The 20,750-nt window shown below is 48.5% G+C and overlaps 1 protein-coding gene across 2 annotated transcripts in view; it reads left to right on the plus strand.

Moving 5' to 3' along the window:
- The window catches only part of LOC115116450 (E3 ubiquitin-protein ligase DTX4-like), a 76,871-nt gene extending 56,692 nt beyond the window's left edge, over positions 1-20,179 (plus strand). For both annotated transcript variants that reach the window (XM_065003689.1, XM_065003690.1), the window contains exons 4-7: positions 8,156-8,379; positions 12,208-12,269; positions 12,960-13,346; positions 17,123-20,179. In XM_065003689.1, coding sequence (XP_064859761.1) covers positions 8,156-8,379; positions 12,208-12,269; positions 12,960-13,346; positions 17,123-17,344 — 895 coding nt within the window. In that variant the 3' untranslated portion in view covers positions 17,345-20,179. The remainder of the gene's footprint in view (positions 1-8,155; positions 8,380-12,207; positions 12,270-12,959; positions 13,347-17,122) is intronic.
- Positions 20,180-20,750: the final 571 nt, after the last annotated feature.

Below are 20,750 nucleotides of genomic sequence, written 5' to 3' on the forward strand. Positions count from 1 at the left end.
CTTGTTGACCCTGTTAGGTAGTGGCTTGTTGACCTGTTAGGTAGTGGCTTGTTGACCCGTTAGGTAGTGGCTTGTGGACCCGTTAGGTAGTGGCTTGTTGACCTGTTAGGTAGTGGCTTGGACCTGTTAGGTAGTGGCTTGTTGACCTGTTAGGTAGTGGCTTGTTGACCTGTTAGGTAGTGGCTTGTTGACCTGTTAGGTAGTGGCTTGTTGACCTGTTAGGTAGTGGCTTGTTGACCTGTTAGGTAGTGGCTTGTGGACCCGTTAGGTAGTGGCTTGTTGACCCTGTTAGGTAGTGGCTTGTTGACCCGTTAGGTAGTGGCTTGTGGACCCGTTAGGTAGTGGCTTGTGACCCGTTAGGTAGTGGACCTGTTAGGTAGTGGCTTGTGGACCCGTTAGGTAGTGGCTTGTGGACCCTGTTAGGTAGGTGGAGTAGGGCTTGTGGACCCGTTAGGTAGTGGCTTGTTGACCTGTTAGGTAGTGGCTTGTTGACCCGTTAGGTAGTGGCTTGTGGACCCGTTAGGTAGTGGCTTGGACCTGTTAGGTAGTGGCTGTGGACCCGTTAGGTAGTGGCTTGTTGACCTGTTAGGTAGTGGCTGGTGGACCCGTTAGGTAGTGGCTTGTTGACCTGTTAGGTAGTGGCTTGTTGACCCGTTAGGTAGTGGCTTGTGGACCCGTTAGGTAGTGGCTTGTTGACCTGTTAGGTAGTGGCTGGTGGACCCGTTAGGTAGTGGCTTGACCTGTTAGGTAGTGGCTGGTGGACCCGTTAGGTAGTGGCTTGTGGACCCGTTAGGACCCGTTAGGTAGTGGTAGTGGCGTTAGGTAGTGGCTTGTGGACCCGTTAGGTAGTGGCTTGTGGACCTATAGGTAGTGGCTTGTTGACCTGTTAGGTAGTGGCTTGTTGACCCGTTAGGTAGTGGCTTGTTGACCTGTTAGGTAGTGGCTTGTTGACCCGTTAGGTAGTGGCTTGTTGACCTGTTAGGTAGTGGCTTGTTGACCTGTTAGGTAGTGGCTTGTTGCTTAGGTAGTGGCTTGTTGACCAAGTAGGTAGTGGCTTGTTGACCGTTAGTGGTGTTGTGGCTTGTTGACCCGTTAGGTAGTGGCTTGTTGGACTTGTTGACCTGTTAGGTAGTGGCTTGTTGACCCGTTAGGTAGTGGCTTGTTGACCCTGTTAGGTAGTGGCTTGTTGACCTGTTAGGTAGTGGCTGGCTTGTTGTGGACCCGTTAGGTAGTGGCTTGTTGACCCGTTAGGTAGTGGCTTGTGGACCCGTTAGGTAGTGGCTTGTGGACCCGTTAGGTAGTGGCTTGTGGACCCGTTAGGTAGTGGCTTGTGGACCCGTTAGGGTAGTGGCTGGCTTGTGGACCCGTTAGGTAGTGGCTTGTGGACCCGTTAGGTAGTGGCTAGTGGGCTTGTGTGGACCCGTTAGGTAGTGGCTTGTTGACCCGTTAGGTAGTGGCTTGTGGACCCGTTAGGTAGTGGCTTGTGGACCCGTTAGGTAGTGGGTAGTGGCTTGTTGACCCGTTAGGTAGTGGCTTGTTGACCCGTTAGGTAGTGGGACCCGTTAGGTAGTGGCTTGTTGACCCGTTAGGTAGTGGCTGGTGGACCCGTTAGGTAGTGGCTGGTGGACCCGTTAGGTAGTGGCTGGTGGACCCGTTAGGTAGTGGCTGGTGGACCCGTTAGGTAGTGGCTGGTGGACCCGTTAGGTAGTGGCTGGTTAGGTAGTGGCTTGTGACCCGTTAGGTAGTGGCTTGTGACCCCGTTAGGTAGTGGCTTGTGGACCCGTTAGGTAGTGGCTTAGGTAGTGGCTTGTTGACCCGTTAGGTAGTGGCTTGTTGACCCGTTAGGTAGTGGCTTGTGGACCCGTTAGGTAGTGGCTGTTAGGTAGTGGCTTGTGGACCCGTTAGGTAGTGGCTATGTAGTGGCTTGTTGACCCGTTAGGTAGTGGCTTGTGGACCCGTTAGGTAGTGGCTGGTGGACCCGTTAGGTAGTGGCTGGTGGACCCGTTAGGTAGTGGCTTGTGGACCCTTTAGGTAGTGGCTTGTGGACCCGTTATGTAGTGGCTGGTGGACCCGTTAGGTAGTGGCTGGTTGACCCGTTAGGTAGTGGCTTGTTGACCTGTTAGGTAGTGTTGACCCGTTAGGTAGTGGCTTGTTGACCTGTTAGGTAGTGGCTTGTGACCTGTTAGGTAGTGGCTTGTTGACCCGTTAGGTAGTGGCTTGTTGACCTGTTAGGTAGTGGCTTGTTGACCCGTTAGGTAGTGGCTTGTTGACCTGTTAGGTAGTGGCTGGTGGACCCGTTAGGTAGTGGCTTGTTGACCCGTTAGGTAGTGGCTTGTTGACCTGTTAGGTAGTGGCTTGTTGACCTGTTAGGACCCTGTTAGGTAGTGGCTTGTTGACCTGTTAGGTAGTGGCTTGTTGACCTGTTAGGTAGTGGCTTAGTGGCTTGTGACCTGACCTGTTAGGTAGTGGCTTGTTGACCTGTTAGGTAGTGGCTTGTTGACCCGTTAGGTAGTGGTGTTGACCTGTTAGGTAGTGGCTTGTTGACCCCTTGTTGACCCGTTAGGTAGTGGCTGGTGGACCCGTTAGGTAGTGGTGGACCCGTTAGGTAGTGGCTTGTGGACCCGTTAGGTAGTGGCTTGTGGACCCGTAGGTAGTGGGTGGAGTGGCTTGTGGACCCGTTAGGTAGTGGTGTGGACCCGTTAGGTAGTGGCTTGTGGACCCGTTAGGTAGTGGCTTGTGGACCCGTTAGGTAGTGGCTTGTGGACCCGTTAGGTAGTGGCTTGTTGACCCGTTAGGTAGTGGCTTGTTGACCCGTTAGGTAGTGGCTTGTGGACCCGTTAGGTAGGTAGTGGCTTGTGGACCCGTTAGGTAGTGGTGAGTGGTAGTGGCTTGTTGACCCGTTAGGTAGTGGCTTGTTGACCCGTTAGGTAGTGGCTTGTTGACCCGTTAGGTAGTGGACCCGTTAGGTAGTGGCTGGTGGACCCGTTAGGTAGTGGCTGGTGGGTAGGTAGTGGCTGGTGGACCCGTTAGGTAGTGGCTGGTGGACCCGTTAGGTAGTGGCTGGTGGACCCGTTAGGTAGTGGCTGACCCGTTAGGTAGTGACCCGTTAGGTAGTGGCTTGGACCCGTTAGGTAGTGGCTTGTGGACCCGTTAGGTAGTGGCTTGTTGGACCCGTTAGGTAGGTTAGGTAGTGGCTTGTGGACCCGTTAGGTAGTGGCTTGTGGACCCGTTAGGTAGTGGCTTGTGGACCCGTTGGTAGTGGCTTGTTGACCCGTTAGGTAGTGGCTTGGACCCGTTAGGTAGTGGCTTGTTGACCCGTTAGGTAGTGGCTGGTGGACCCGTTAGGTAGTGGCTTGTGGACCCGTTAGGTAGTGGCTGGTGGACCCGTTAGGTAGTGGCTGGTGGACCCGTTAGGTAGTGGCTTGTGGACCCGTTAGGTAGTGGCTTGTGGACCCGTTAGGTAGTGGCTGGTGGACCCGTTAGGTAGTGGCTTGTTGACCCGTTGTTAGGTAGTGGCTGGTGGACCCGTTAGGTAGTGGCTTGTGGACCGTTAGGTAGTGGCTTTAGGTAGTGGCTTGTGGACCCTTTAGGTAGTGGTTTGTGGACCCTTTAGGTTGTGGCTTGTGGACCCTTTAGGTAGTGGCTTGTGGACCCGTTAGGTAGTGGCTGGTGGACCCGTTAGGTAGTGGCTTGTGGACCCTTTAGGTAGTGGCTTGTGGACCCGTTAGGTAATGGCTTGTGGACCCTTTAGATAGTGGCTGGTGGACCCGTTAGGTAGTGGCTTGTGGACCCTTTAGGTAGTGGTTTGTGGACCCGTTATGTAGTGGCTGGTGGACCCGTTAGGTAGTGGCTTGTGGACCCTTTAGGTAGTGGCTTGTTGACCCGTTAGGTAGTGGCTGGTGGACCCGTTAGGTAGTGGCTGGTGGACCCGTTAGGTAGTGGCTGGTGGACCCGTTAGGTAGTGGCTTGTTGACCCGTTAGGTAGTGGCTGGTGGACCCGTTAGGTAGTGGCTGGTGGACCCGTTAGGTAGTGGCTGGTGGACCCGTTAGGTAGTGGCTGGTGGACCCGTTAGGTAGTGGCTGGTGGACCCGTTAGGTAGTGGCTGGTGGACCCGTTAGGTAGTGGCTTGTGGACCCGTTAGGTAGTGGCTGGTGGACACGTTAGGTAGTGGCTGGTGGACCCGTTAGGTAGTGGCTGGTGGACCCGTTAGGTAGTGGCTTGTTGACCCGTTAGGTAGTGGCTGGTGGACCCGTTAGGTAGTGGCTGGTGGACCCGTTAGGTAGTGGCTGGTGGACCCGTTAGGTAGTGGCTTGTTGACCCGTTAGGTAGTGGCTGGTGGACCCGTTAGGTAGTGGCTTGTTGACCCGTTAGGTAGTGGCTGGTGGACCCGTTAGGTAGTGGCTGGTGGACCCGTTAGGTAGTGGCTTGTTGACCCGTTAGGTAGTGGCTTGTTGACCCGTTAGGTAGTGGCTGGTGGACCCGTTAGGTAGTGGCTGGTGGACCCGTTAGGTAGTGGCTGGTGGACCCGTTAGGTAGTGGCTTGTTGACCCGTTAGGTAGTGGCTTGTTGACCCGTTAGGTAGTGGCTGGTGGACCCGTTAGGTAGTGGCTGGTGGACCCGTTAGGTAGTGGCTGGTGGACCCGTTAGGTAGTGGCTGGTGGAGTTTTTAAACTGGGTTAAGGATAGAGATATAATAGCATGTTATCATAGTGTTTAATAACCGACTCACTGGTTAATAGAGGACATTATTAACTGTGGTGTGTGGTGACCATGAACTGAGCTGTGGTGTAGTCACTACATACCATCTATAACTATTATTACTATACTACCATCACTACATACCATCTATAACTATTATTACTATACTACCATCACTACATCTCATATATAACTATTATTACTATACTACCATCACTACATACCATCTATAACTATTATTACTATACTACCATCACTACATCTCATATATAACTATTATTACTATACTACCATCACTACATACCATCTATAACTATTATTACTATACTACCATCACTACTACCATCACTACATACCATCTATAACTATTATTACTATACTACCATCACTACATACCATCTATAACTATTATTACTATACTACCATCACTACATACCATCTATAACTATTATTACTATACTACCATCACTACATACCATCTATAACTATTATTACTATACTACCATCACTACATACCATCTATAACTATTATTACTATACTACCATCACTACATCTCATATATAACTATTATTACTATACTACCATCACTACATACCATCTATAACTATTATTACTATTACTATACTACCATCACTACATACCATCTATAACTATTATTACTATACTACCATCACTACATACCATCTATAACTATTATTACTATACTACCATCACTACATACCATCTATAACTATTATTACTATACTACCATCACTACATATCATCTATAACTATTATTACTATACTACCATCACTACATACCATCTAACTATTATTACTATACTACCATCACTACATACCATCTATAACTATTATTACTATACTACCATCACTACATACCATCTATAACTATTATTACTATACTACCATCACTACATACCATCTAACTATTATTACTATACTACCATCACTACATACCATCTATAACTATTATTACTATACTACCATCACTACATACCATCTATAACTATTATTACTATACTACCATCACTACATACCATCTATAGCTATTATTACTATACTACCATCACTACATACCATCTATAACTAGTATTACTATACTACCATCACTACATACCATCTATAACTAGTATTACTATACTACCATCACTACATACCATCTATAACTAGTATTACTATACTACCATCACTACATACCATCTATAATTATTATTACTATACTACCATCACTACTACCATCACTACATAGTATGCACAGTATGTAAACATGCAGTGTAGTTGTCTATTTGAAAGGTCACACAAAAGCAATGATATCCTTGCTTTGGTGGGTCACAACACAAGGAACAAAGCTCCCAGGCTCAGCCCTCCTGCCGTGTCCGTGTGGTTGCTACCAGCGACAGTAACTCACAGCTCTCAGAGCGACTGAATAATTGCATGTCGGGAAGCAACAAAACGAACAACAAACCCTGTTTGTGATGAGTGGCAGCGCAGGAGGAACAGCGCAGGAGGAACAGCGCGGGGGAAAAACTATTGTTTTTGATAATATTTGCCCATTCTAAATGACACCCCCCCATCGAGGGGAGATGTAACATGGTTAGTTAGACTCCACAACTCTGCTGTGGTGTAGCCTGTACAGTACCATTTACACATGGGAAGCTCTGTAGTTAATATATTACTAGTCGTTTAAAAGACCAGGCCAAGTCGTGTCAAGACTGGCTTGTGTTGTGGTCAAGTTTGTTGTTCATTATTGGATATTTCCCAGTTGTGTGTGTGTGTGTGTGGGTGTGTGTGTTTCCGTAAGTGGTTAGTCAGGGTGGTATTAGCCAATAGAGCCGGTGACGTAGTGAAGGTAATCCATGATCCTGGGTGTGTGATGTGATGCTCACTGTCAGTTCTGTGACGTCTCCTCTCTCTGAGGTCACTGGCCAGCAGATGGTAACTCACGGATTACATATATAAGACAGGACACACACACACACTTGGTCTGATTCACACACTGCTTCTAGGACAGAGGGAGAGGAGGAGGTCTGTAGAGAGAAAGAACAGAAACTGAGTCCAGCTCAGAGACAGAATAAAGGTTTGCGTAGCAGCCAATTCAAGCTGTGAGAGAGAGAGAGAAAAGAAAGAGAGAGAGAGAGAGAGAGAGAGAGAGAGCGAGAGAGACAGAGAGAGAGAAAGAAATAGAGAGAGAGAGAGAGAGAGAGAGGGGTAAAGAGGAGTGGAACCTCTTCTTCAACTTCTCATTGACACATCCCTAGTGGTTCTCTGTTCCCCTGGTGAAGAGAAAGGAAATCGATTCCTCCGTGACTCGTTTTCTTGTAGTTTATTACTTAATTGATTGTGCCGGGACTGACCTCTGTGGGAGAATGACAATCCTCACGTCCTTAATGTGAGTATCCATCCCTAGGAAGAACTGTGTGTGTGTGTGTGTGTGAACTGCTGCTGATTCTATCGACAATGTAGGATACCCAAGGGCAACGCAGATCGTCATATCTTATCTATCTGCTCCGATATCGTTGACACTCAAAGGCTGTGTTGTCTGTGGTAAAGGAGATGATCTGGGGAGCTAGAGTATAGTACAATATCTTTGGTGTGAATGACACAGACGTTCTACCTGGACTCTAGAATGGTAGAGTCGCTATTGGCGCGTTCTAGAATCATCCAGAAATATGTCAAAGGACAAACAATAGGGGATTGTTTGACTGACACCGTCAGGGCCTTATATAGCTGGAGGCATCCTACGTGGGCTCTGGTCAGGCGTAGCTCGCTGTGTAGGGAATAGGGCACCACTTAGACCCAACCCGTGTTCTCTGAAACGTACAGGCTAGACAGAGGATATCTGGCAGTACCATCTATGGTATGAGTCTTTGACCCAGATCAGGAGACTGGCCTGTGGGCCACACACACACACACACACATACACACACACATACACACACACACACAGCCACACATAGAAATAGATTATTATGGGCACACACATACAGGTCATTGGCTCCTGGACATTTTTTGAATTGGTCACATGCAGCAGCTGGTCGTAGTAGGTGAGGTGTTGTTGCCAATAGAGATTACAGCTGGCCCGTGTACACCTCCTGAACGTCTGCTTCCCAAATGGCACCCTATTCCCTACGTAGTGCACTACTTTGGACCAGAGCCCTATACGTAGTGCGCTATCTATGGTGGTTGCCATTTGGGACAGACTTCTCTACCTGTCTATACTGTAGGTGGCTTGGTTAACGTCTTGTAATCACACGGACTCGGCTCGTCCCAACCCTGTGTGGGGGTCAGCAGTAAGCCTGCTATATTTCTGTCTGTTAGTGTCAGGGAGGGTTTGTTTAGTGCAAGTCCTGTAACAGCTGATCCCAGGTCAGCGCTGCAACTCCCAGAGTCTTCCCAGGCGTATGTTTGGTGAGATGCCAGTGTGTAACCAGCGTGTGGTTCCCGTTGTGTTTCAGCGTGCCCACTGTCCCAGTGAAGAACCTCAGTGGGAACAGCCCGGTCCACCCAGCGCTGGCCGGTATCACGGGGATCCTGATGAGCGCTGCGGGGTTCCCTGTGTGTCTCACCCGCCCACCCAAACTGGTGCTGCACCCCCCGCCCGTCAGCAAGAGGGACATCAAGCCCGTCCCCGGCCTGGGCCACTGCTGCCGCAAGACCACCAAGAAACAGGCCCGCAAAGGTACAATAGCACACACTATAAAACCAGCACTAATATATAGGCCTATACACACACACACACAGACACCCCTATACACAAAATCATTACATTGTGTGGAAGATTTTTGCTCAACACACTCATATGTTCTCTCTCCTTCTCTCTCTCCTTCTGTCTCTCCTTATGTTTTCTCTCTCCTTTCTCTCTTCTCTCTCTCCTCCTCTCTCTCCTTATGTTTTCTCTCTCTCCTCCTTTCTCTCCTTATGTTTTCTCTCTCTCCTCCTCTCTCTCCTTATGTTTTCTCTCTCTCCTCCTTTCTCTCCTTATGTTTTTCTCTCTCTCCTTTCTCTCCTTCTGTCTCTCCTTATGTTTTCTCTCTCCTTTTCTTTCTCTCTCTCCTCCTTCTCTCCTTATGTTTTCTCTCTCTCCTCCTCTCTCTCCTTATGTTTTCTCTCTCTCCTCCTTTCTCTCCTTATGTTTCTCTCTCTCCTCCTTTCTCTCCTTATGTTTTCTCTCCTTATGTTTTCTCTCTCTCCTTCTCTCTCCTTATGTTTTCTCTCTCTCCTCCTCTCTCTCCTTCTCTCCTTTTCTCTTATGTTTTCTCTCTCTCCTCCTTTCTCTCCTTATGTTTTCTCTCTCTCCTCCTCTCTCTCCTTATGTTTTCTCTCTCTCCTCCTTTCTCTCCTTATGTTTTCTCTCTCTCCTCCTTTCTCTCCTTTCTCTCCTTATGTTTTCTCTTTCTCTCTCTCTCCTCCTTCTCTCCTTATGTTTTCTCTCTCTCCTCCTCTCTCTCCTTATGTTTTCTCTCTCTCCTCCTCTCTCTCCTTATGTTTTCTCTCTCTCCTCCTCTCTCTCCTTATGTTTTCTCTCTCTCCTCCTCTCTCTCCTTATGTTTTCTCTCTCTCCTCTTTCTCTCCTTATGTTTTCTCTCTCTCTCCTCCTCTCTCTCCTTATGTTTTCTCTCCTCCTCCTTTCTCTCCTTATGTTTTCTCTCTCTCCTCCTTTCTCTCCTTATGTTTTCTTCTCTCCTCTCTCTTATGTTTTCTCTCTCTCTCCTCTCTCTCCTTATGTTTTCTCTCTCCTCCTCTCTCTCCTTATGTTTTCTCTCTCTCCTCCTCTCTCTCCTTATGTTTTCTCTCTCTCCTCCTCTCTCTCCTTATGTTTTCTCTCTCTCCTCCTCTTCTCTCCTTATGTTTTTCTCTTCTCCTCCTTTCTCTCCTTATGTTTTTCTCTCTCTCCTCCTCTCTCTCTCCTTATGTTTTTCTCTCTTTTCTCTCTTCTCCTCCTTCTCTCTCCTTATGTTTTCTCTCTCTCCTCCTTTCTCTCCTTATGTTTTCTCTCTCTCCTCCTCTCTCTCCTTATGTTTTTCTCTCTCTCCTCCTCTCTCCTTATGTTTTCTCTCTCTCCTCCTTTCTCTCCTTATGTTTTCTCTCTCTCTCCTCTCTGTCTCTCCTTATGTTTTCTCTCTCCTTTCTCTCTTATCTCTCTCCTCCTCTCTCCTTATGTTTTCTCTCTCTCCTCCTCTCTCTCCTTATGTTTTCTCTCTCTCCTCCTTTCTCTCCTTATGTTTTTCTCTCTCCTCCTCTCTCTCCTTATGTTTTCTCTCTCTCCTCCTTTCTCTCCTTATGTTTTCTCTCTCTCCTCCTCCTCTCTCCTTATGTTTTCTCTCTCCTCTCTCTCTCTCTCTCTCTCTCTCCTCTCTCTCCTTATGTTTTTCTCTCTCCTCCTCTCTCTCCTTATGTTTTCTCTCTCTCCTCCTCTCTCTCCTTATGTTTTCTCTCTCTCCTCCTTTCTCTCCTTATGTTTTTCTCTCTCCTCCTTTCTCTCCTTATGTTTTCTCTCTCTCCTCCTTTCTCTCCTTATGTTTTCTCTCTCTCCTCCTTTCTCTCCCTCTCTCTCTCCTTATGTTTTCTCTCTCTCCTCCTTCTCTCTCCTTATGTTTTCTCTCCTCCTCCTCTCTCTCTCTCCTTATGTTTTCTCTCTCTCCTCCTTTCTCTCCTTATGTTTTCTCTCTCTCCTCCTTTCTCTCCTTATGTTTTCTCTCTCTCCTCCTTCTCCTCCTCTCTCTCCTTCTGTCTCTCCTTATGTTTTCTCTCCTTATCTTTTCTCTCTCTCCTCCTCTCTCTCCTTATGTTTTCTTTCTCTCCTTATGTTTTCTCTCTCTCCTCCTCTCTCTCCTTATGTTTCTCTCTCTCCTCCTTTCTCTCCTTATGTTTTTTCTCTCTCTCCCTCTCTCCTTCCTTCTCTCCTTATGTTTTCTCTCTCCTTTCTCTTATGTTTCTCTCCTCCTCTCTCTCCTCTCTCTCCTCCTTTCTCTCCTTATGTTTTCTCTCTCTCCTCCTTTCTCTCCTTATGTTTTTCTCTCTTTCTCTCCTCTCTCCTATGTTTGTCTCTCCTTATCTTTTCTCTCTCCTCTCTTATGTTTTCTCTCTCTCCTCCTCTCTCTCCTTATGTTTTCTCTCTCTCCTCCTTTCTCTCCTTATGTTTTCTCTCTCCTCTCTCCTCCTCCTTCTCTCCTTATGTTTTTCTCTCTCTCCTCCCTTTCTCTCCTTATGTTTTCTCTCTCTCCTCCTCTCTCTCCTTATGTTTTCTCTCTCCTTTCTTATGTTTCTCTCTCTCCTCTCTCTCCTTATGTTTTCTCTCTCCTTTCTCTCCTTATGTTTTCTCTCTCTCCTCCTCTCTCTCCTTATGTTTTCTCTCTCTCCTCCTTTCTCTCCTTATGTTTTCTCTCTCTCCTCCTTTCTCTCCTATGTTTTCTCTCTCTCCTCCTCTCTCTCCTTATGTTTTCTCTCTCTCCTCCTCTCTCTCCTTATGTTTTCTCTCTCTCTCCTCCTCTCTCTCCTTATGTTTTTCTCTCTCTCCTCCTCTCTCTCCTTATGTTTTCTCTCTCTCCTCCTTTCTCTCCTTATGTTTTCTCTCTCTCCTCCTCTCTCTCCTTATGTTTTCTCCTCTCTCCTCCTTTCTCTCCTTATGTTTTCTCTCTCTCCTCCTCTCTCTCCTTATGTTTTCTCTCTCTCCTCCTCTCTCTCCTTATGTTTTCTCTGTTTTCTCCTCCTTTCTCTCCTTATGTTTTCTCTCTCTCCTCCTCTCTCTCCTTATGTTTTTTCTCTCTCTCCTCCTTTCTCTCCTTATGTTTTCTCTCTCTCCTCTCTCCTCTCTCTCCTTATGTTTTCTCTCTCCTCTCTCTCCTTATGTTTTCTCTCTTCCTCCTCTCTCCTTATGTTTTTCTCTCTCTCCTCCTCTCTCCTTATGTTTTCTCTCTCTCCTCCTCTCTCTCTCCTTATGTTTTTCTCTCTCTCTCTCCTCCTCCTCTCTCTCCTTATGTTTTCTCTCTCTCCTCCTTTCTCTCCTTATGTTTTCTCTCTCTCCTCCTTTCTCTCCTTATGTTTTCTCTCTCTCCTCCTTTCTCTCCTTATGTTTTTCTCTCTCTCTCCTCCTTTCTCTCCTTCTCTCTCTCCTCCTTTCTCTCCTTCTCTCTCTCCTCCTTTCTCTCCTTCTCTCTCTCCTCCTTTCTCTCCTCCTCTCTCCTTATGTTTTCTCTCCTTTCTCTCCTCTCTCTCCTCCCCTTATGTTTTCTATCTCCTTTCTCTCCTTCTCTCTCTCCTTATGTTTTCTATCTCCGTTCTCTCCTCTCTCTCCTCCCCTTATGTTTTCTATCTCCTTTCTCTCCTTCTTTCTCTCCTTATGTTTTCTATCTCCTTTCTCTCCTTCTCTCTCTCCTTATGTTTTCTCTCTCCTTTCTCTCCTCTCTCTCCTCCTGTCTCTCCTTATGTTTTCTATCTCCTTTCTCTCCTTCTCTCTCTCCTTATGTTTTCTCTCCTCTCTCTCTCCCCCTGTCTCTCCTCTCTCCAGGTAAGACAACAGAGGAGGTGGTGAAGCAGTATCTTCAGAAAGTCAGGATAGCACCAGAGGAGGTGAGACCTGTTCTCTCCAGTCATTGGTTAAGTCTGAAAGGACACCCTATTCCCTATAAAGTGCCATACGTTTCACCAGGGCCCATAGGGTGTCATTTGGGACGCGTCCATTATCATCACAACACATTATCTGTTGAAGGAAATGTGGATAGCCAAGTACATATTTAAAGAAAGACCTGCATGCTGCTCTGGCCTGTAACACTTTCATTGATTAACATTACCTATTGGCCAGCTAGCCATCATCAGCACTTTCAAGAATTGTATTGAATGATTCACACTCACCTGCAACAGGCTGACTCAGCTGTGTGGGTGCTTTTCCTATTTTGGATAGCTAAGTACTTACAGGTTGGCTAAAGGATCCCTCCTATCTCCTCCTATCCTCTCTTCTCCTCTCCTCTCCTCTCCTCTCCTCTCCTCTCCTATCTCCTCTCTCTCTCCTCTCTCCTCTCTCCTCCTCCTCTCCTCTCCTCTCCTCCTCCTCTCTCTCTTCTCCTCTCTCCTTATCCTCCTCTCTCTCCTCCTCCTCTCTCCTCTCTCTCCTCTCCTCCTCTCCTCTCCTCCTCTCCTCCTCTCCTCTCCTCCTCTCCTCTCCTCTCCTCTCATCCTCTCCTCTCTCTCCTCTCATCTTTCCTCTCCTCTCTCTCCTCTCCTCTCCTCTCCTCCTCTCCTCCTCTCCTCTCCTCTCCTCAGAACTGTACCATCTGTATGGAGGCCCTCGGGGGGGCGTCAGGCTACAAGGGTGGTGACTTCATAGGTCGCCTGGCCCAGTGTGGGCACCAGTACCACCTCCAGTGCCTGGTGGCCATGTACAACAACGGCAACAAAGATGGCAGCCTGCAGTGTCCTACCTGCAAAACCATCTACGGCGTGAAGACGGGCAACCAGCCGCCCGGGAAGATGGAGTACCACGTCATCCCCCACTCGCTGCCTGGCCACCACGACTGCAAGACCATCCGCATCATCTACAACGTCCTGCCTGGCATCCAGGGCCCAGAGCACCCCAACCAAGGCAAGCCCTTTACAGCCAGAGGGTTCCCGCGTCACTGCTACCTCCCAGACAGCGAGAAGGGACGCAAGGTAAGAACCTACGCTTTGACATATTCCATTGTAGCAGATACTGTTGTCCAGTACAACTCAAAGCTTTCTGGATTTTAGCCCAATCTTTGTCCTTTATAAACCCGGGACGTTTTCCCTTGAAGTTGTATCGAGGAAACTCTGAAAGTTGAAATTATGAATCCGTCTCTAACCATCTCACCTCCTTTTCCCTCCACGTCCTCTCCCTCCACCTTCTCTCCCTCCACCTTCTCTCCCTCCACCTTCTCTCCCTCTCTCCCTCCACCTCCTCTCCCTCTCTCCCTCCACCTCCTCTCCCTCTCTCCCTCCACCTTCTCTCCCTCTCTCCCTCCACCTTCTCTCCCTCCACCTTCTCTCCCTCCACCTTCTCTCCCTCTCTCCCTCCACGTCCTCTCCCTCCACCTTCTCTCCCTCCACCTTCTCTCCCTCCACCTTCTCTCCCTCTCTCCTCTCCTCCTCCTCTCCCTCCACCTCCTCTCTCCTCTCTCCCTCCACCTTCTCTCCCTCTCCTCCACCTTCTCTCCCTCCACCTTCTCTCCCTCCACCTTCTCTCCCTCCACCTCCTCTCCCTCCACCTCCTCCCTCCACCTCCTCTCCCTCTCTCCCTCCACCTTCTCTCCCTCTCTCCCTCCACCTTCTCTCCCTCCACCTTCTCTCCCTCCACCTTCTCTCCCTCCACCTCCTCTCCCTCCACCTCCTCTCCCTCCACCTCCTCTCCCTCCACCTTCTCTCCTTCTCTCCCTCCACCTCCTCTCCTTCTCTCCCTCCACCTTCTCTCCCTCCACCTTCTCTCCCTCCACCTTCTCTCCCTCCACCTTCTCTCCCTCTACCTTCTCTCCCTCTACCTTCTCTCCCTCCACCTTCTCTCCCTCCACCTCCTCTCCTTCTCTCCCTCCACCTCCTCTCCTTCTCTCCCTCCACCTTCTCTCCCTCCATCTTCTCTCCCTCTCCTTCTCTCCCTCACCTTCTCTCCCTCCACCTCCTCCTCTCTCCCTCCACCTTCTCTCCTCCACCTTCTCTCCCTCTACATTCTCTCCCTCTACATTCTCTCCCTCCACCTTCTCTCCCTCTACATTCTCTCCCTCCACCTTCTCTCCCTCTACCTTCTCTCCTCCAGAACTCCCTCCACCTTCTCTCCCTCCACCTTCTCTCCCTCTACCTTCTCTCCCTCTACATTCTCTCCCTCCACCTTCTCTCCCTCTACCTTCTCTCCCTCCACCTCCTCTCCCTCTCTCCCTCCACCTTCTCTCCCTCTACATTCTCTCCCTCTCCATTCTCTCCCTCCACCTCCTCTCCCTCTCCCTCCACCTTCTCTCCCTCTACCTTCTCTCCCTCACATTCTCTCCCTCCACCTCCTCTCCTCCTCTCTCTACCTTCTCTCCCTCCATTCTCTCCCTCCACCTTCTCTCCCTCCACCTTCTCTCCCTCTACCTTCTCTCCCTCTACATTCTCTCCCTCCACCTTCTCTCCCTCACCTTCTCTCCCTCCACCTCCTCTCCCTCTCTCCCTCCACCTTCTCTCCCTCTACCTTCTCTCCCTCTACATTCTCTCCCTCCACCTTCTCTCCCTCCACCTTCTCTCCCTCTACCTTCTCTCCCTCTACATTCTCTCCCTCCACCTTCTCTCCCTCTACCTTCTCTCCCTCCACCTCCTCTCCTTCTCTCCCTCCACCTTCTCTCCTTCTCTCCCTCCACCTTCTCTCCCTCCATCTTCTCTCCCTCTACCTTCTCTCCCTCTACCTTCTCTCCCTCCACCTCCTCTCCCTCTCTCCCTCCACCTTCTCTCCCTCCACCTTCTCTCCCTCTACATTCTCTCCCTCTACATTCTCTCCCTCCACCCTTCTCTCCCTCTACATTCTCTCCCTCCACCTTCTCTCCCTCTACCTTCTCTCCCTCCACCTTCTCTCCCTCCACCTTCTCTCCCTCCACCTTCTCTCCCTCTACCTTCTCTCCCCTCTACATTCTCTCCCTCCACCTTCTCTCCCTCTACCTTCTCTCCCTCCACCTCCTCTCCCCTCTCCCTCCACCTTCTCTCCCTCTACATTCTCTCCTCTACATTCTCTCCCTCCACCTCCTCTCCCTCTCTCCCTCCACCTTCTCTCCCTCTACCTTCTCTCCCTCTCTCCCTCCACCTTCTCTCCCTCCACCTTCTCTCCCTCTACATTCTCTCCCTCTACATTCTCTCCCTCCACCTTCTCTCCCTCTACATTCTCTCCCTCCACCTTCTCTCCCTCTACCTTCTCTCCCTCCACCTTCTCTCCCTCCACCTTCTCTCCCTCCACCTTCTCTCCCTCTACCTTCTCTCCCTCTACATTCTCTCCCTCCACCTTCTCTCCCTCCACCTCCTCTCCCTCTCTCCCTCCACCTTCTCTCCCTCTACATTCTCTCCCTCTACATTCTCTCCCTCCACCTCCTCTCCCTCTCTCCCTCCACCTTCTCTCCCTCCACCTTCTCTCCCTCTACATTCTCTCCCTCTACATTCTCTCCCTCCACCTTCTCTCCCTCTACATTCTCTCCCTCCACCTTCTCTCCCTCTACCTTCTCTCCCTCCACCTTCTCTCCCTCCACTTCTTCTCTCCCTCCACCTTCTCTCCCTCTACCTTCTCTCCCTCTACATTCTCTCCCTCCACCTTCTCTCCTCTACCTTCTCTCCCCCCACCTCCTCTCCTCTCTCCCTCCACCTTCTCTCCCTCTACATTCTCTCCCTCTACATTCTCTCCCTCCACCTCCTCTCCCTCTCTCCTCTACCTTCTCTCCCTCCACCTTCTCTCCCTCCACCTTCTCTCCCTCCACCTTCTTCCCTCTACCTTCCTCTCACTTCTCTCCCTCCACCTTCTCTCCCTCCACACCTCCTCTCCTTCTCTCCCTCCACCTTCTCTCCCTCTCTCCCTCCACCTTCTCTCCCTCTTTCTTCTCTCCCTCTACATTCTCTCCCTCCACCTCCTCTCTCTCCCTCCACCTTCTCTCCCTCCACCTTCTCTCCCTCTCCTTCTCTCCCTCTCTCCCTCCACCTTCTCTCCCTCTACCTTCTCTCCCTCCACATTCTCCTCCACCTTCTCTCCCTCCACCTTCTCTCCCTCCACCTTCTCTCCCTCCACCTTCTCTCCCTCTACATTCTCTCCCTCCACCTTCTCTCCTCTACCTTCTCTCCCTCTACATTCTCTCCCTCCACCTTCTCTCCCTCCACCTTCTCTCCCTCTACCTTCTCTCCCTCTACATTCTCTCCCTCCACCTTCTCTCCCTCTACCTTCTCTCCCTCTACCTTCTCTCCCTCCACCTTCTCTCTCTACATTCTCTCCCCACCTTCTCTCCCTCTACATTCTCTCCCTCCACCTTCTCTCCCTCTACCTTCTCTCCCTCTACATTCTCTCCCTCCACCTTCTCTCCTCTCCTTCTCTCCCTCTACATTCTCCCTCCACCTTCTCTCCTCTACCACCTCCCTCTACCTTTCTCCCCACCTTCTCTCCCTCTACATTCTCTCCCTCCACCTTCTCTCCCTCCACCTTCTCTCCCTCTACATTCTCTCCCTCCACCTTCTCTCCCTCTACCTTCTCTCCCTCCACCTTCTCTCCCTCTACATTCTCTCCCTCTACCTTCTCTCCCTCTACATTCTCTCCCTCCACCTTCTCTCCCTCTACCTTCTCTCCCTCTACCTTCTCTCCCTCCACCTTTCTCTCCCTCCACGTCCTCTCCCTCTCTCCCTCCACGCCCTCTCCCTTTACCTCCTCTCTCTCCCTCCACCTCCTCTCCCTCCACATCCTCGCTCTCTCTCTCCCCCAGGTACTCAGACTCCTGCTGACCGCGTGGGACCGGCGCCTGGTCTTCTCGGTGGGCACGTCCAGCACCACAGGCGAGTTGGACACGGTCATCTGGAACGAGGTGCACCACAAGACGGAATTTGGCTCCAACCTCACGGGCCACGGCTACCCCGACCCTAGCCATCTAGACAACGTCCTGGATGAACTGAAAGCACAGGGCATCACCGAGGAAGAGGAGCAATGATAGGAGGAAGAGGAGGAGACAGGACGATGAATTAATTCAGACTCTACCAGCACTTAAATGGGGTGGCGGTTTGGTGTAGAGGGGAAAGGTACAATTACACTTTGGAAGATTCTCTGAAGATGCTGATTGATTGGAGGGTCCTAGAGGTTTGGGAAATCACACAAGCACACAGCAGAGTGTTTGGGTGTTTGTTTGAGTGATGGCACAGGAGCGAGGGAACGAGAGAGAGAAATAGGCTCAGGCTTTGTTTAGATTTGACTGTGGTCAAAATGATGACTACACAGGTATAGTTAGGTACTAGCTAAATAAATGACAAAGAGTTGAGAGGTGGTACCAAGTTATCTACTAACTCATTTACACTACTAAAAGAGAGCGAGCGAGGGAGAGAGAGAGAAAAGGATAGAAGAGATCAAGAGACTGAGGGAGAGAAAGGACAAAGATTGAGAGATGTGAAAGGGAGGGGGAAGGGTATTAAGAAAGGAGGAAGAGAATAGAGCGAGCAAACGAGAGAGAAGATGGCAAGAGAATGTAGCTAGTATTAAATAGGAGTAGGGTAAATTAACTTAGAAATGGTACTACTTTAGCAGAGACACAGGAAGAGAGTGAGAAAGAAAAGAGGGGGAGAGAGAGAGAGAGACAGAGACAGACAGACAGACGTGCCTATAGTAACCACCTGCTTGAGTTTGATTATCAAGTGGCTTGTGCCCGTTGACTGTTTATGTGTAGTCAGACGCCACCTAGTGGCCACTCTACTGAAAATACATTCAAAACACTGAATGTGACGAACAAAAACAAACAAATCACACATTTCTTTTTATAATGATACTCCGCTTATATTTGTATAATGAATGCATTGTCGTTATTGTCTTCATGTAACATCATTCCATGCGTCATACCTCTTTACATATATTTCAAAATGGTATTTTATACTCTGAATGATTTGAAGTCGTGGATGTTGTATGTTATGATACGATGACAGTTAGCCCAGAAGATATATATGGTAATACCCATAAAACAACCTTGATGGGTACTGGGAATGACTTTTTTCCCTTCCCTTCCAATTCAGATAGTTGTTGATTCTGAACCGATGTCTTGCTGTTTGTACTGTATGTACCTGTTGTATGTATGGAAAGGGGGACATGTCAATAAATCGAGTGCTGCTTACTTTTATAAAGGAGACGAGCATTTGAGATTCCCTGGGAAGACGCACTTGAGAAATGGGCCGTGATATGAGCCGCCAGTGTTTGAAACCAGGAACCCAGAACTTAAAGATTGGACAGGTTGTGGTGTGTTGGTGGGTGAGGAGGGAGTCCGAGAAGGAACATAATAGCCTGTGAAGAAGAACTGAGTTTTATCATTGCATTAATGACCAGACTAAAACCAATAAATACCTCACTATTAAACAAACAACATCCGTAGCATATCCACACTGTAACGGATATACAAAATGTCTGCCTCCATTTCATTGGCTGGATTGGCTTCAATGCAACTGATTGGGTGGGCAGTGTAATGACATTCTTGTGTAGAATGTCGTTAGAAGGTGTCTACCTCCTGCCGGCAAACAGTGTCTTTGGTCTTGTTCCTTATAGAGAACCTGTCCATCACCAGCCACTACGCCTGTCCGGTCTCAGAGTTGGGTCTATGAAGGACCTATTTATAAGGATGTGTGTGTGAGCTCATGCATATAACGTATGCATGCCTTTATACATGACATGCGTTTTAATGTGTACTGTTTGTACATCAACATGTTTTGAGGTATGATTCTGTTACTAAACAGCACACTTGGTCTTTTTTACCCCATTAATATCATGATCCGCCTTTCTGTTCTTTCTTTCTTTTAAATTGTCTGTTAACACTTTATTATTATGATTTAAATTCAAAAAGTGAACAGTTGTCTTGATCAAATGGTAAATACAGCTCTTTCTCATTTTGTACATAAGTGTTGTTAGTGTCTGTTTGTCATTTTTTGGGTCAAATCTTTCTTACGGTTGAGTTGACAACAGATAGTACTTTTCTGTTATCCACGGTGTACACAAGGTCTGTATACTAAAAGTGTATTTTCATTGTGAAAAGGAATTTGAAGGTAGACTTTTTCTGACTATAATGTAATGTACTTTTACACCAAGCCACTACGGGTGGCCTTCCCTCCTCCTGGAGACCTACCGCAGGTGGTGGCTTTTGTTCCAGCTCTGCTTTACCGTTGCCTGACGACTTAATTCAGCTTCTCTATCGATCCACAGGGCAGCGATGGGCAACTCCAGTCCTCTGGGGCCATCCCTCGCAAACACAGCTGATTAAGCTAATTGCGATGTAAACTGAAGATGGATTATTTGTGGTTTCTTGGACTGTGTTAGCTGGGGCTAGGAGGAAAACCAAAACGTGCACCCCTTGGGGTCTCGAGTTTGGGAAATGCTGGTCTAGGCCCAACCCATCTCAATCTACTAACATTCTGCTCATCGGGGAACCTTGATTAGCGGAATCAGGTGTGTTATAGCAGGGCTGGAACAAAAGCCTGCACCCCCAGCCTTTCAGGGGGAGGGTTTGCCAGCCCTTCCCTATGTCCCCTTTCCCCATTCAGATGACCCAGTTGTTCATCCTCGACTACAACCTCAAGTGTCTTTTCATGTGTACAGTCTTCACACAGCATCCCTTCATCGTTGTCCAATTGTTCATTTGAGGGGAACATGAGAGGTGTTTTACCTCATTCTTGGTGAAGAGGTCGGGAAGGGTGCTGGGTGTAGTGAATAAAAAGTGATGCATTCAAAAAATATGTACGTACACCAAAAACAATTGCTGGAATACGAAATGATTAATACAAATAAAGAATTGAATGAAGAGTTGTTTGTTTTTTATTTGATTTCCTGTTCTGAAATATAAGCTGACTGACCACTGGTTTGATCAGACAGAGAACCCCTCTATTTGCCACAGTAGATTAGTAACTGGCTGCAGCCCAAAACTGAAAGTGGATTGTTCTTCTACTCCATGTCTGAACTCCCGCTCAAAGCCTCGCGTTCAACTGCCGAATGTCTTTTAAACCTAGAAGTTGACCTCTTTACTTTCACGGTATGACGCTCAAAATAGATCTAATATATTTACTGTGTATTGCAATGTAGTTGTCGCCATATCAAGCCCTGGTACTTTATTGGGAAATAGTGGAGTTAACGTGGTTGATCGCTACAGTATCTAGCTAGCAGCAGGCCGGCGGTCAGATGTCAAAGCTGTGGCTAGCTAAAGTAGCTGACATTAGTTCCAGAGAGCCTACTATTGCAAATAGCTGCCAAAAACAACTGACTGGTTATATATGAGCTACAACAATTATGTAGATACAAAATACTTTTGTCTACTACATTTTGTGGTAACATCTAACAATGGAACTTGTGATGGATCAGTTGAATTGCTCTACCAC

Source organism: Oncorhynchus nerka, linkage group LG18, assembly GCF_034236695.1.
Source record: "Oncorhynchus nerka isolate Pitt River linkage group LG18, Oner_Uvic_2.0, whole genome shotgun sequence".
Taxonomy (NCBI): Eukaryota; Metazoa; Chordata; class Actinopteri; order Salmoniformes; family Salmonidae; genus Oncorhynchus; species Oncorhynchus nerka.